Genomic DNA, 15,005 nt, shown 5'->3' with positions numbered 1-15,005 from the left:
GAAATGAGTGGAACCAGGCAGTAGTGAGGCCGAGGGCCCCGTCTGTGGCTGTGGCCTCCTTTGGGGAAAGGATGCAGATCTGGAGGCTTGATCACTTCCTGTTTGTAGACCAGGAAAATGGGCTCAAGCCTTCAGGATTAATGAAGGGCTTAATTGAACAGGAAGTCTTCCAGTCTTCGGGGTTGCTGAAGTGGTGCATGTGGCTGGGGTGTTTATCTTGTCTTCCGTAAGAGATTGGACTTCGTTTGTTTCCTGGAACTAAATGGGGGTCAGAAATTCTCAGGGAGCTGAGCTACTCAGAAGGAAACCTACTGGTCTGTGGGCTACAGGATGGGTGGGGGGAAGGGCGTGTTTGGATATCTGCATACTCCCCGTCTCACCTCCTGGAGTTCCTACTTGCAGGCTTTGCTCAGATCCTGGAGAAGTCCACTGAGCGATTTCTGTAGTATCCTGGCAAATACAGATATGAGGAGCGATAAGTCACTCATCTTAGTATCAGCAGGGGTTTGTTGGTTAAATGGCTGTAAGTGAGATAAACATATTCCACAAGCTCTCCTGTGGTCAAAATGACATTCCTCCCTTGGAGAAACGTCTATTGTGCTGTAAGTTAGGTCCGGTCAGGAGACCTTCTCACCAGACCCTTCTGAGGATTCGTTTTAGCCACCCACAGTTACAGTGGGCATGTATGTTCATTCTCTGCTTGTCATTTGCAGTGGACTCTTTCTAGTGCGTTCATGACATCAGGTAAAGGCCCCGTGGTTCATACCTGCAAAAGCAGACTGGGCCTGCCAGGTGGCTGATGGGGAGGAACTGGGAGGACTTTTATACTGGAGAGCGGTACCTTACCCGAGGTCATGGATGGTTTTTGAAAAGGTAATGAGATCGAATATCGTGAGTTCAGTTGTAAGATGTGATGAGTGCACCTCTCCCTCCCTCATTCCCCTTTACTTTTCTGGCTTAAGAGATCACTTGGTTTGGTTTGAGTCAGCAGATGACATTTGGAAAGATGTTTTCTGCTTCCCAGCCTGACGTACAGTTACCCTGCGCAGCCTTAGAATATGGGTGGAGATTCAGCATTGCTTGGAGGATATTCTAGGCATTGATAGAGAGGTGATTTTCCTACTTTTTTTGCCTTTGACTCCCTTTTGCCTTCTTTGTGTGTGTGTTTTTTTTAATTTTTAAATTTTAAAAAATTCCAGTGTAGTTAACACAGTGTCGTATGTTTCAGGTGTGCGATTTAGGGATTCAGCACTTCCCTACATCCCCCGGTGCTCATCACAAGTGCCCTCCTTAATCCCCTTCACCTATTTCACCCATCCCCCCCCCCCCCACCTGCCCTCTGGTAACTACCAGTTTGTTCTCTAAAGTTAAGAGTCTGTTTCTTGGGTGCCCAGGTGGATTAGTTGGTTGAGTGGCTGGCTCTTGATTTTGGCTCAGGTCGTGATATCAGGGTCGGGCTCCTTGCTCAGCAAGGAGTCTGCCTGAGATTCTCTCTTTGCCCCTCCCCCCATGTTTGTGCTTACTCATGTACTCTCTCAAATGAATCTTTAATAAAAAAAAGAGTCTGTTTCTTGGTTTGCCTCTCTTTTTTCCCCCCTACGATCATTTGTTTTGTTTCTTAAATTCCACATGTGAGTGAAATCATATTTTGTCTTTCTCTGACTGTCTTACTTCACTTAGCATTATACTCTCTGGCTCCACCCAGGTTGTTGCAAATGGCAGGATTCCATTTTTTTTTTATAGCTAAATAATATTCCAATTCATATGTACACCATATCTTCTTTATCCGTTCATCTGTTGACAGCCTTTTGCCTTCTTTGGATTGACACGCTTTCCTTGTTTTTTATGTAAGTTTCCGTGCCGCTGACATGTCTCCTAGATTCATAATGGCAGCTGGTGCAGAAGTGCCTAGGAGCTTGAGAGGACTGGCTGAGTCTGGGACTCCACGGGAGCTCCTGTTTTCCAGTGTAAGAATTAAGTGCCATTACTCCAGATCACGAAGCACAAACAATAGAAAGGAGGATGCTCGCTGTTCTTATATTCATTAGCCACTAGCAGATTCTTTAATTATGATCATGATTTCTCATCTTTAGGCAATTGTCGTAAGAGCCTAGACCTCTTTCATGAATGTTCAAGAAGACCCTCTCTCTCACAAATAAATAAAACCCTTAAAAAAAAAAAAGGTATGCCTGGGTGGCTCAGTCATTTAAGCGTCTGCCTTAGGCTCAGGTCATAATTCCAGGGTCCTGGGATCGAGCCCCGCATCAGGCTCTCTGCTCAGCTGGGATCCTGCTTCTCCCTCTGCCTTTGCCTGCCACTCCCCCTGCTTGTGCTCTCTTGCTCTCTCTGTAAAATAAATAAATAAAATCTTTAAACGTTCAAGAAGAGAGAATGTGTCAAGTGTCGTGAATCTTTTTACTACAGAACAGACTTCACATTTTGGGCTCCCTCGTGAAGGAAACATTCGGACGTGGTGCATTACTTTAGTGTTGCTTTATCTTTTCTTGGTGGTAAGATTCACTTTTGGGGGAGGCGTGTGTTTCTGAAGGCGGTCCTGAGGATTTTAGCCCCTGTGTATTTTTAGGACCTAGATAAAATGCTGAATTTGAGTTTCCGTATATTTTCCAGGCAGGCAGGGACCTTGAGTTGTAATTGAGTTGGGGGGATAAAGTGTCCATCCTGCTGCTTTCCTTACCCAGCGGCTGGTTTCTTAGCCAGGGTCATTAGCAAAGGTCCTAAAAATTGGTTAATGCCAGGGTTTGTCCTAAATCGGCAAAAATCAGAAGCCCTGCTTCTCGTCTGAAGACTCGCTGTTGCCATCTCTTGGTGCTTGTTGGCTACTTCATGGAATTTCCAGTGGGCAGGGAAATTGTACAGCCTCCCTTCTCTCACCCGTTGAATAAAGCATCTCCGTTAACTGACTTACTCTCTGAGAAGCAGAGGACAGGAGAAGCCGAAGCCTACGCTGGATCATTCCGGGACTAGTTCTGATCACTGCCTTTGTGCTTTGGTGTGTCGAGAGCCTCCCCCGACCACGCGACCCCCTCGAGCGTGTTTCTGGTGGGGAATTCCTACGGAATCGACTCTGGTTCTACCCTTCAGAGGATTCCACCCGATTTTTTTTTTAATGAATGAGCCGTGAAGCATTCTAAGATGTCATTTCTTCATGTTTTTTCTTTTTTTCCTCGAAGGAAAGGAGGAGGTTAGACCTGATTCTTGCCCCACTGAGTGATTCACTGTCCCTCGCCAGCCATCACCTTTGCCAGGATTCAAGGGAGATTTCTGGCCGCCTGCAATTGGGTATCGAGTAACACTGAGAAAATGCCTGGGTTTTTGTTGAAATGTTTTAAAAAAACAAAATTGGCAACGCCACCTCCAGACAGAGTGGAAAGGCAGATTAACATTTTAACTGGCTCTTTGAGGCTTTTAAAAACTGAATGGACTTTAGATAATTTGTTTACACCTTGTAACTACAGTATGTATGAGGAATTTCTTTGCCCAGGTCCTGGCTGGATTCCTAACTTACATGTGGTATCCTAAGACTCTTAACCTTTCTTGCTTCTGCTGTGAGATAGAGTTTTTGCTCAGGATTGCCACAAAACTGACTGTAGAGAAAGAGCGTTTGCAGCTTTTGGATCCTGTGGTTGAGGTTGGGGTCCCCCTCGATAAAAAGAGGGTTCTGGTGCCTGGCGTGGCAAAAACAGGCAGTTTTCCATAGGCGGTAAGCCATAACATGTGTGACATTTGTGACTGACAGAACAAAAGGGCTTTGTTGCCGCTTTAATTGTTGATTAATGATGATCCCTCTCAAATTTGACATGGTTGCTTTCTAGCTCACAAAAGAAGTCAGTGTCAAATATTTCCTTGATCATGACAGAGTCATGATTTCCAGGCTGTCCTTGGTTCTTTGACATTTTAGGGTGCCGCAGAAGGTTTTTTTTTTTAAAGCATAATTGCATAATTTTTAATTAATTGAATCAAAAGCTTTACTGCATGTTACTCTGCATACCATTTTTTGTGGGCTGGGCTGTCCCCATCCACCTGAGATTTATGTGCCCAAGTAATCTTTTTCTTAGGAAGGTGCTGTGCTACATTGGCTTATTGGTATTTGGTGCTATTATTAAATTTTGATACTCTCCTTCCTCTTCCCTAGTCCTTTCCTCTGAGTAAAAGAACGCAAAGGCTCACCCCTCTCCCCCTTTTTTTTAAGTAGGCTCCACGCCCAGCATGGTGCCCAGTGCAGGGCTTGAACTCAGGACCCTGAGGTCAAGATATAAGCTGAGGTCAAGGGTCAGACGCTTAACCCAACTAAGCTACTCAGGCACCCCACACCTTTCTTTCCTCTATCTGCTTTCCAGTGCCTGTGTTCTGAGGGAGTGTGGAGTGTGTGAGCAGTTGGGTGATATTTGGGTTTGGGCTTGCCTTCTCCTTGGGCGTCCGGTGTTTTGATGGGTAGAGCTGATGAACACACATATTTGTGTCATGTTGGTATTCCTCAGGGTGTTTTTGGGTTCTGAAGGAAGTTGGTGTGTTGCCCTAAATGAGGGATTTATTTGTAGTTGGAAAGATGGAATCTTAAGCAGAGTGTAGGATCTTATAAAGGAATTCTGGAATGGCTCCTGGAATTGTGCCATTTAAAAGTGTATATATTTTAACTTTTCTACTCCTACCTTCTGAAGTGCTAGGCAGGATATTTATCTCAGAATCGAGAAGTTACCCCATTGGCTGATTTGCAGGACAACCTGTGGTTAGAAACTTGGTGCTCAGAATCTTGAGCGTAGTCCCGGCAGGCATCTGGAAGATTGAGGTTCTGACTTCCCACTGGGCACAGGCAGAAAGTCTGGTATTTCTCATGTGGAATTAGGAAGTCACAGATCTAAGGGGGAATTTATTATAGGAATTACTGTATTCAAGTTTTATAGATGAGGTCAGACAAGATGGAGCTAGAAGGGGCCTCAGTATTATTTTCCTTTTCATAGTGTGCTGTCGGCCCCCCTCCCCCCCCCACCCCTCCGAGGAAATAGAAGGCAACCTGTCCTAGAGCAACTCTGTAGAACTAAAGCCCAGGTTTTGATACCCCTCTTCTTTCCTTTGTCCCACCCTGACCAAGCCAGTCTCGATGAGCATTCCTTCTCAGGGGATTCGGGGACAGCAGTTCCTTTAGGTACATCCGGTTGGTAGCAAACTTGATTCTAAATAGCTGCCTATGTAACTTCATGAAGACAAATGCTGTGGATATTTCCCATCCTGTGGTTTTGAGCATCCATAGCCTCTTCCATCAGTTTATGAGTTCAAGCAAGGAACGAGGCCTCTGAAAACCAGTGTGACAGGAACTCGAGAAACCCCATAAGGCGAGCATTCTCCGTAGTGTACCTCTCCTCCTGGAGCCCCCGACCTCCCTTTCCTGTCCTGAGACATCCTCACACCCGGGTAAAGCAAACCCTGGTGGGCAGCTCAGAGCAGGATGGGAGGTGAGCAAAGAAGGGGGTCGTCCATTGGTAGGGCTTCTTGTTACAGTTGGGGATGAGTCAGTCTCTGGTAGCCTCCTGGTTCACTTGAGGATATGTTTATTTTCTCTCTACTATACAGGATGTTTACAACCATCCTGTGTGGTTTGCCCACAACTGCACTTGCATTTGAATTTGGTGGGCAGCTTGCCCTGGGCAGGGGCTATCCCCTGCTCGACCCCCCACAATCTCCATCACACACATGCACACGCGCGCACACATACAATCCTGATTTCTTTGAGTTGCTGCCAGGTTTGTAGTGTGTGTGTCTGGGGGTAGAATAGAGTGGGTAATTATTTTGGGGATGGAAACACAGGATTTTTTTTTTTTTTTTTTTTTTTGAATAGGCCTTTCAGCAAGTTGGCAAAGCTTCAGACCCCGCTCCCACCCCGGCACAAAGAGCACAGCCATGCTGGTCATTTTGCATTTGCCAGACACGATGTGTCTTTTTTTTTTTTTTTAATCTACAGACCCTCCCCTCCCACCCATTCCTTGCTCTTTGTTTAGAATTGAGATGTAATCTAAGTAATTGGATTTTACCAGCTTACGTTGTTAATATTGGAAAATTGAGTTAATAAAATGGTGTTTTGGCAGACACGCCCCTCCAGGGGGGACCAGCTGGGCATTTCTTTAAATCACCCGGTGTCCCTTGCTCCTGCCTTCTCTAGCCTAATCGTGCCCCTGCGCTGTGTCCTACTCGGGTTTGTAAACTTTCAGAAATCCCGGACAGAACTGGAATGTAATTAACCTAGAAATTGCTGTCGTGCCATATTTGGGGCTATCCTAGAGATGGAGCGCGCAGATAGCACTAAGCTGGATAACTCGGTCCTGTACATAAGGCCCACGGAACCTGGGAATCCCACGGCCACCCCCTTGTGAGTCTTCTGACGGTGGGCAGTGTCCTCGTGCGTGATCAGAGGACGGCGGGGGTGGGGGGTATAGGGAGGCTTAACTACAAAACACAAAATATTTCGCGTAGACCTTAGTTGGCTCATCAGTGGTGTTTCTTTACAGGTATTGTCTTGCCGTTTGTTAACTTTCAAAATAGTGCCAGTGTTAAGTTGTGGTGTGTTTCTTTGTTCCTGTAAAGGTACTGTACCTTTTTTTTTTTTTTTAACCTAAACATGAAACATACTTCAAGATTTATTTGGGTAAAATTTTAAGTGATCAAGCAGAACATTCTTTTGGCTCTTGGCCATGCCAGCTAAACCCTAAATGTGAGAAGTCTCCAGAGAAAAATGGCAGCTTTTGCGTGCAGCTCAGGGAGTGGAAGGGAGAAGGGGGAGGATGGAACCTCCCCCTGGGAGCCCCCGCAGCGTGATCCCGCAGCATGCACCGTCTCTGTGTGCCTGTTCCTCATGAATGGGCCTGCGGCCGGACCGTCCTCCTGGGTCCGGCGGGTTGTGGCCCGGGGTCATTGTGACGCATGGACCACAAGGGCATTATGCCTTGTGGTGGGATGGCCTCTTGTGTATCACGGTGGTCGAGAAGCCATCACTTGGCTTCTATCGGACGATGCTGCTGGTGGGCACATGGCTCAGTGAATTCTTAACTAAGTGATGACCGTGGACATGGTAGAAAGGGGACCGTGTGGGCAGGTGCTTTGTAGATTCCTATGAAATGGATCCGCAATGACACTGGTTCCCGGTTGACCTTTGGGTAGACTTAGGGAGGGCTGGTCACTTTCCCTGGGGCAGAACGACACGCCTCTCCCTCTCCCGTTCCTGTTGGGTCTCTTTGAGGGCCATCCACCTCTCCCCGGCACCTCTGGATAGCATTCAGTCTGCCCCTCTGCTCCGAAAACATGGTGTGTTTAACGCTGTGATTCCTCAGGAATGGATGGTGCGTGTTTATCCGTGGTACAGCATGCCGCGTTCCTGCCGTGCCCTCCCCACGTCGATGGAGGGCGTGTCTTCTGTAAAGAAGCCAGCCATGGCAAGAGAAAGGGGAAGGGCATTCCAGATGGAGAGTGCAGTCTCAAGTAAGCAAGATCCCTTGGGATATTTGCCTCTGTCTTAGGGCATTTATTTCTACATAGAATGACACTCAGAGATCAGATCAGTGAGTTGACATTCATCTCAACACATTTTCTTTCCTCCCTTTTGGGACACTTTAGCTTAAACGGGATTCACCCCAGCAGGGTTGAGGTTTTTGTTTTTTTTTTTTGTTTTTTTTAAATGAGTGAATTGGAATGGGACTCCCAGACCTGGGAGCTTCTAGAGAAAAGGCACACCAGATGGCCTTGCCTGTGACAAGGCGTCCCACATGGACGCAGCATGATGTGACCGAGAAAACTCTGACCCGAGCAACCAGCATTTGCCTTTTGGTCTTGTTTGTCCTGCACCCAAGCTGTGTGTGGCCTTAGGCAGGTCTCCCCCGCTCAGTTGGTTGATCTGTGTAGTGAGGGTGATCTTGGCAAGATCCTTCCAAAAAAAAAATGAAAGCCTTTAGCTTTTAACATTTGTCTTGAACACCAAACAGATAGCAGCCTGTATCTATATTCTCTGAGCCTGCTGTTTTGAATTTTTTAGCCTTTTACTTGGTGCGCATGCACACACACACAGAAAAGCACACACACACACTCACTCACTCACTCACTCACACCATGGACGGGCAGTGATGGCGTGGTTTGACCCGAGAGCACTTCTCTTCCCTCACCCCACAGCCCCCAACCCTTGACTATAGCACATGGTAAATAAAATGGAACCCTCCATGTATTTATTCATCTATAAATACATTTATTCATGTTTTCCTCCGCTGGTTTCAGTCGGTCTGATCTGTGTAACTTGGCTGGCGGGGAAGTTTGCTTTAACTGGGTTTTCTTGACCTAAGGATGTACCTAGCGTTCTAGAATGAAGCCTTCTCTAAGGGGAAACTCCTTCCTTGATCAGTTAATAAAACAAACATGAGACTGCATCATGCTCTGGTTGATCCCTTCTGTGGTTTGGATGAGGAACACAGGCCCTCTGTGCTTTCTATATGCTGGTGTTTCTGTGGACCACCAGTGGGCAGTGGAGGGCCATCTGGCTATCCCTCAAGGCCCCACGTAGTGTTCTCCACTTGACCCCAGGGACCCCATTCTCTTTCCACCCCCATGATGACTCGGAACCGTCTTCATCCAGAGGCGTTGTCCTTTTCAGGCATCTTCACTCTAAGGAATGGATAGGACGGTGCCTGTGGTTCTGGGTGAAATGTCAGCCGATAGAAGGGGGTGGGTGAAGTAAATGCCTCAGGAGGTGGGTACACCTGCTGATGCTGCCAGAGACTGGCCCTCTATCTCCCTCTTCAGCCTTTGGTAGGTGTCCTGTGTGGCCTGCCCCTCAGCTCCACAGAGCACTTTCCTCCCCTGGCCTCTCCAGGTGCAGATACTCTGGTTCTTCAGCACATGGGAACCTCCCACCTACCCCTTCTTTACTGACTGAAAATAACAAGCACTCGTTTCCTTGCATCCGGCATTCTGGAATGAGTCCCCTCAAACATTACCTGCACAGCCGAGCGTGCCGAGAGTGGTTACCCCCATGGATGTGGCCTCTAAGTTGTGTCATCCAAACTCTTCTATTGTGTGGGGCCAGCAAAGCCCAGCCAACACCTCTGTAATCCTCCCAGGACTCTGCAGGATGAGAAGCCAAACCACAGACCTGCACTTCATGCAAAATAAAGAGTCTTCTGGCTGCCCTTTAAAAAAAAAAAAGATACTGGTTTGTTTCGTGGCTCAGTCTCTGCTTTCATCTGGGTCTCACAAATAATCACTTGGGAGCTTGGCTTAGTCCTCTAAGGGGTCATTTATTTGCCTGCCATTTTTTAATCTGTTAATGGCTTTATTTTTCATGGTCTCACCGAACAAGTCATCAGGCAAAAGGTGAACAATGGTGGGAGCAGTTTATCTTTCGGGTCCCGAATGTGTGGAGTATCTTCCTGCATCCCGAGCGGTCGTTCGTCTTGCCCCATCCGTGTTTGCGTGTTGGACTTCCGTTTGGGCTCATGGTGTGTGGCATTTGTTTTTTAAAAAAAAAAAAAAGCCCTAAGCATCAGCCCGCTTGGTGGCCGGCAGTGTTTCTGTCCAGTTTCTTGAATGCTCAGCGTGAGAGTTGGGTCCGTTCAGATGAAGATGTACGTGTTCGTATGATTGCCGATTTAAAAAGATCAACTTTTCGGGCGCCTGGGTGGCTCAGTTGGTTAAGCGACTGCCTTCGGCTCAGGTCATGATCCCGGGGTCCTGGGATCGAGTCCCGCATCGGGCTCCCGGCTCGGTGGGGAGCCTGCTTCTCCCTCTGACCCTCTCCTCGCTCATGCTGTTTCTCTCTCGCTCGCTCTCCAATAAATAAATAAATAAAATCTTAAAAAAAAAATAAACTTTTCAGCTGGAATCCGATGACTGGGGTTTTTATTTTCACAGGAGGGGACTTTGCTGGAAGAGCCAGGTAGTTCTGTGGGGCCCATCCACCCCGATGGTGGCATTTCGTTGCTTAGCTTGTCCTTTTTTTCATACCCCCGCCCCAGTTTAGTCCTATTATAAAGATTCCTATTTGTAACCGATAGAAACTGTAAAGGGCAGGGGGGAACATCACCAAACTCACAACTGTGATCCTCGTCGCAGTTTGAGAATCACCTGTCCTAGCTCAGTCTCACCCCCACCTTCATCGGGTCCTTCAGCATCTCTCCCTGGAAGGCCCCCCCTCTGGGCTTAGTGGCTTCCCCTGCTCACACTTCTGGTGTGTCTCGTCTTGTATACGGGCAGTCAGTTGGTTACAAAACTCTTCGTTCTCCGTAACACGGGGACAGTGGTGTTGCCTTTCTCTTACCATTTTAATATTTGGGAGTTTTCCTTTAAGTTGTTTAGCTTTCTGCTGATAGCTTTCGAATGTGGCGGCTTCACTGTGGTTACTCCTGGGTTTGCAAGCGCTTGTGATGAGCCGTAATGTTTGTACAATTCAAGGACCAAAGGTTGCCCTGTAAGTCAGGAGGGGGGTGCTGTCTCCCTTTTGAGCAAATGTCGTTGGTACTGGGCACGTCATCTGTACGGCGGTGTTTCTCGTGGGTTTGGGAACGGAGGCAAGAGTAGAGACTGGTCTGGACAAGGGGTGGTTCAAGTTTTTTTAGTTTTTTAGTAGAAAACTGAGAGGGGTGTGTGTGTGTATTTTGCTGTACTAGTTTGTCAAATACCAGAATGTTGATTTAACGTGTGAAAGAATTGTGGTCATCAGCCGTTTAAGATACTATGGTTACTATTTTATGTAATTCCAGCAATAGTTAAAGGAAGACTTATTTGTGCTTTAGTAATCTAGCAGGTTTTTTTTTTTTTTTTTAAGATTTTTTATTTTATTTATTTGAGAGAGAGAGAATGAGAGAGAGAGAGCATGAGCGAGGGGAGGGTCAGAGGGAGGAGCAGACTCCCTGCCGAGCAGGGAGCCCAATATGGGACTCGATTCCCGGGCTCCAGGATCATGACCTGAGCCGAAGGCAGTCACTTAACCAACTGAGCCACCCAGGCGCCCCCTGGTTTTCTTTTATTATTCAGTACACGAAGCGGTTTTTCCAGGGAGAGGGCAGTTATCAATTTCACACAGTGATTGATTCAGATTTAGATTCTGACCCATCCCTGTGCCATCGGGCTGCTTGTGGTTCCTTCGGTTTTGTTTTTTTTTTTCCCCGGCCCTCAAATCCTGTATGTTGAGTGTCTTTATGAGCAGGGCTGGCTAGACAGTCTCAGCGGTTACCCCTGCAGGTTCTTGCCCTTGGAGGTGCCTACCACTCACCTTGCGAATGGAGATATTTACAATGAAGAAAGAGCTGATATGAGGTCATTCGTGATAAATGTCCGTTAGTTACATGTAAACTAAAAATAAGGTAGTATTCTTACGTGGAAGCAGGAAAATTAACAGCTACAGTGTTCGGAAGGAAGTAAAGAAGGCTCGCCAAGACTCATCAGGATTCCAGTGATAGAAAGGAGTGTCTTGCATGTAAGATTTTGTAAAGGAAAGGTGCCTAGCCAAGGAGAGAAGTGTTGTGATTTGTAGACACCGTGGATAAATGAGGGGTCGATATGTATGTAGGATTGTGTCAGGAAAGAAGCCTGACAGGTAAGATATTCAGGCCAGTTTTCGAATCCCTGACAGAGAAGTTTGGACTTCACCTATAAGCAGAGGGTGCCCAGAATTTGTATTTCAGATGGACTAGAGAAATGGATTTTTCCTGCATTATAAGCTTTCATTCTTGTAGTGAGTTTGTGTGGCTGGATTGGGGCCAGAAGGGATTGGAGGTGGGGAGACTGCTTCCTCCAGGGGGTGTGCGGACAGAGTCAGCAATGAGCAGGCGGGTGGGGGCTGGGGCGGGCGCCAGGTGTCAGGGCACAAATGAAGGGAATCATGTATGTGTTCGTAACAGTACCCCATTGAAGCGGACAGTGCTGGATACGTGTGGCAGGAAGATCTGCGTGTTTTGTCATTACTCTGGACTTAATTTAAAACTAGAAAAGCCATTCATTAATCCCGTGTCCTCAGAGGCCACATGCGGTGTTGGCAATGCCCAGTGTATAATAATCCGTGTACAAAACATAGCCTTTTAACGAAATTTATGGCCCTCTGCATCAGGCCTGTGGTTTATGAGAGCGTGAGAGATAGAGAACCTTAATTAGAAAGAGTTTGCTTGAATTAGGGTCTTTTTTTTCTCCTCTCGTGTCCTGACTTTATGGCCGCACGTAGATCTATGTCCTCCGATCTCTGCCTAATTCATTTTTAATTTTCCTTTGCTTTTCCAGGCCCAGGCTGCAAGCACAAAGGAAGTTTGCGCAGTCTCAGCCGAACAGTCCCAGCACAACTCCGGTAAAGATAGTGGAACCATTGCTGCCCCCTCCAGTTACTCAAATCTCTGACCTCTCTAAAAGGAAGCCCAAGACAGAAGACTTTCTTACCTTTCTCTGCCTTCGAGGTGAGACTGCGTTCCCCGCCAGGTGGGGAGGAGGACCCTGTTCCCAGGAGTAGAGTTAGCAGCCGGGCTCCGTGTTGCAAACGGCTTTCCATTTCCCAGCCTGGTTTGGGGGATGTTTGAAGTGCCCAGTGCCATGGAGGGGAAGGGGGTATTGGAATCTTCCTATTTCTCCTTCTATTCTCATTTGACACATAAGTCCCCTTTCTTGGCTTCTCCACACTGTCTCACAGATCGTCGTTGCTATAGCTTTAATTTTACAGCCTGACTTTTCCCGATGATCCCCCTTCCTGAACCCCACCATCACCACCACACGGGTTTTTACCAACGCTGTGCTTTGTCTTGTGGGCCCCCCTGCCCCGGGTGTTGTGAGTGGAGATAGTCTCCTTTGCTCAAGTTTTGTAAAGTCTGTCTTAAGTCACATTGAGTGAGTTCACACTTTTCACTGTACTACTTTGGGAAGAATTTAAGCAATACTTTCCAAGTACAGTTGACCCTTGAACAGCACAGGCCCACTTCTACAAGGGTGGTTTTTTTGTTTTGTTTTGTTTTTCATTAATACATGGGTGTGTGTATTTTCTCTTCCTTACAATTTTCTCAATAGCGTTTTCATTTCTCTAGCTTACTTTAAGAATACAATATCTAATCCATGCAGCTTGCAAAATACGTGTTAATCGCCTGTTTATGTTATGGGTAAGTGTTGTGGTCAACAGTCGGCTATTACTAGATAAGTTTTGGGGGTTCATAAGTTACAAATGGATTCCAACACCCCTAAGTAACCTCCACATTGTTCAAGGGTCAACTGTATATAAATGGTGAAAATAATGGTCCATTTACATGAACAGGACTGAGGAGCCGAGTGCAAGGTCGAGGATAAAATTTTGCAATGAAGGTTGAGTTTGGATTTGCATGGTCTGTCTTGGGAAACTGGCTACTGTAGGAACTAAGTTCATCACGGTTGTTGATGAGGAATGTAAAAGATTGTCAGAGAGCCTCTGATGGCCATGGGAGGTGCAGAGGAGTGTTAGAATAGAGGGAGCCATGAATGTGGAGCTTTCCTCTGGTGGGGTTGGTTGACAGAAAGTGAGCAGGAGATCGAGGTCTTTGCTGTTGGTCATTTTGGTGGGGGCGGGGCTTGAGATTTAGAGTTCTGTACTTAAAAAAATAGTTTTATGAAATAAGTTACAGCAAGATTTCAGTATGGTAGAATTTTTTCATCAACTATTTGAAAATTTCCACCTTGTACCCCATGACTCCTTAACACATTAGTTTGTATTTTTTTTAAAATTAAGGACATTCTCCTTCACTGACCCAAATTAGGACATTGACAGTGATCCATCACTACCACTTACAAACCCTCATCTTAGATTGGCTTCAGATGCCCTAGAGAGAGGCTCCAGTTTGGAGCTGGAGGATCCAGGTCCTAGTTGGGCGTTTTTAATGGTCTTACTCTGGAGCATGTCCACCTCAGTCTGTGTCTTTCGTGATCTTGACTCTTCAAGATTACAGGCCAGTTGTTTTGTGGAATGGCCCTCCATTGCGGTTGTCGAGCGTTTCCTCATCATTAGATTCACGTTTTCCGTTTTTGGCCGGAATAGCACTTATAAGTGTTTTGTTGGGAGGTTCTTTGAAACTCCATATTCCATTTCTCATCAAACACTATTCATTTTTAAAAAAATCTGTATGGGCTCAATTCTTATTTCATTCAAAGGGTCATAATCCATTTTTTTAAAAAAATATATTTTGGGGCACCTGGATGGCTCAGTCAGTTAAGTGTCCGAGTCTTGGTACTGGCTCAGGTCTTGATCTCACGGTTCTGGTTTCGAGCCCCACCTTGGGCTTTGCACTGGGCATGGAGCCAGTTAAAAAATACACACACATATATAAGTGTGTGTGTATCTATATATCTCTCTATATCTGTATATATCTTCATTGATAGATATTTAAAAATTTTAAGTACAGTCTGCCTACCCCCCGAGTGGGGCTCCCAACTCCAAGATTGAGTCGCATGTCCTACCGACTGAGCCAGCCAGACGCCTCTTTCTTGCTATATTTTGATGTTTAGATTGTCCCAGGTTTCCTCAGTGGAGCCCCTCCATGCTGGCTTCTTTGTCCTTTTTGCCCTGTCCCTGTCCTCTTTCTGGCCTTGCTTCTGGGCCCATCACTGCTCCAGGCTCATCCTCATTTCCCTTCCTCAGTTGTGGAACCAGCCACTTCTCCAAGGAGCCCTGTTTGGTGTTGCAGCGGCTGGGCCTGGGGTGTGCTCCTAGCTGGAGGGTCCTTTCTCTTAGGTGCTTTGTGAATGTGTGCAGTGTTGTGTGTGCATGCACGGGGACACGTGTGTGTACATACATACACATGTGCTCAGTATATCTAGATGTAGGTCCATGTCTGTGTGTGTATCGAAATCCATGAATTAGCACCAATACCTCCGATTTCAGTTTTTTTTTTAAAGATTTTATTTATTTATTTGACAGGGAGAGACACAGCGAGAGAGGGAACACAAGCAGGGGGAGTGGGAGAGGGAGAAGCAGGCTTCCCGCGGAGCAGGGAGCCCGATGCGGGGCTCGATCC

The 15,005-nt window shown here is 46.6% G+C and overlaps 1 protein-coding gene across 10 annotated transcripts in view; it reads left to right on the top strand.

Annotated features, from left to right (window-relative positions):
• The window catches only part of JARID2 (jumonji and AT-rich interaction domain containing 2), a 260,030-nt gene that overhangs the window by 179,141 nt on the left and 65,884 nt on the right, over nucleotides 1-15,005 (top strand). For 8 of the 10 annotated variants that reach the window (XM_064597156.1, XM_064597150.1, XM_064597149.1 and 5 more), the window contains one exon: nucleotides 12,265-12,434. In XM_064597156.1, coding sequence (XP_064453226.1) covers nucleotides 12,265-12,434 — 170 coding nt within the window. Of the gene's footprint in view, nucleotides 1-7,340; nucleotides 7,489-9,337; nucleotides 9,492-12,264; nucleotides 12,435-15,005 lie in introns of those variants that run through there. The other 2 variants (XM_064597151.1, XM_045866345.3) reach the window with 2 other exon arrangements.

This window comes from Mirounga angustirostris, unplaced genomic scaffold (assembly GCF_029215605.1).
Source record: "Mirounga angustirostris isolate CCGP_5_RB_7025 unplaced genomic scaffold, mMirAng1.0.hap1 SCAF_8, whole genome shotgun sequence".
NCBI classification, from domain to species: domain Eukaryota; kingdom Metazoa; phylum Chordata; class Mammalia; order Carnivora; family Phocidae; genus Mirounga; species Mirounga angustirostris.
The sequence above is the reverse complement of the archived record's forward strand: the minus strand, read 5'-3'. Positions and strand labels throughout refer to the sequence as shown.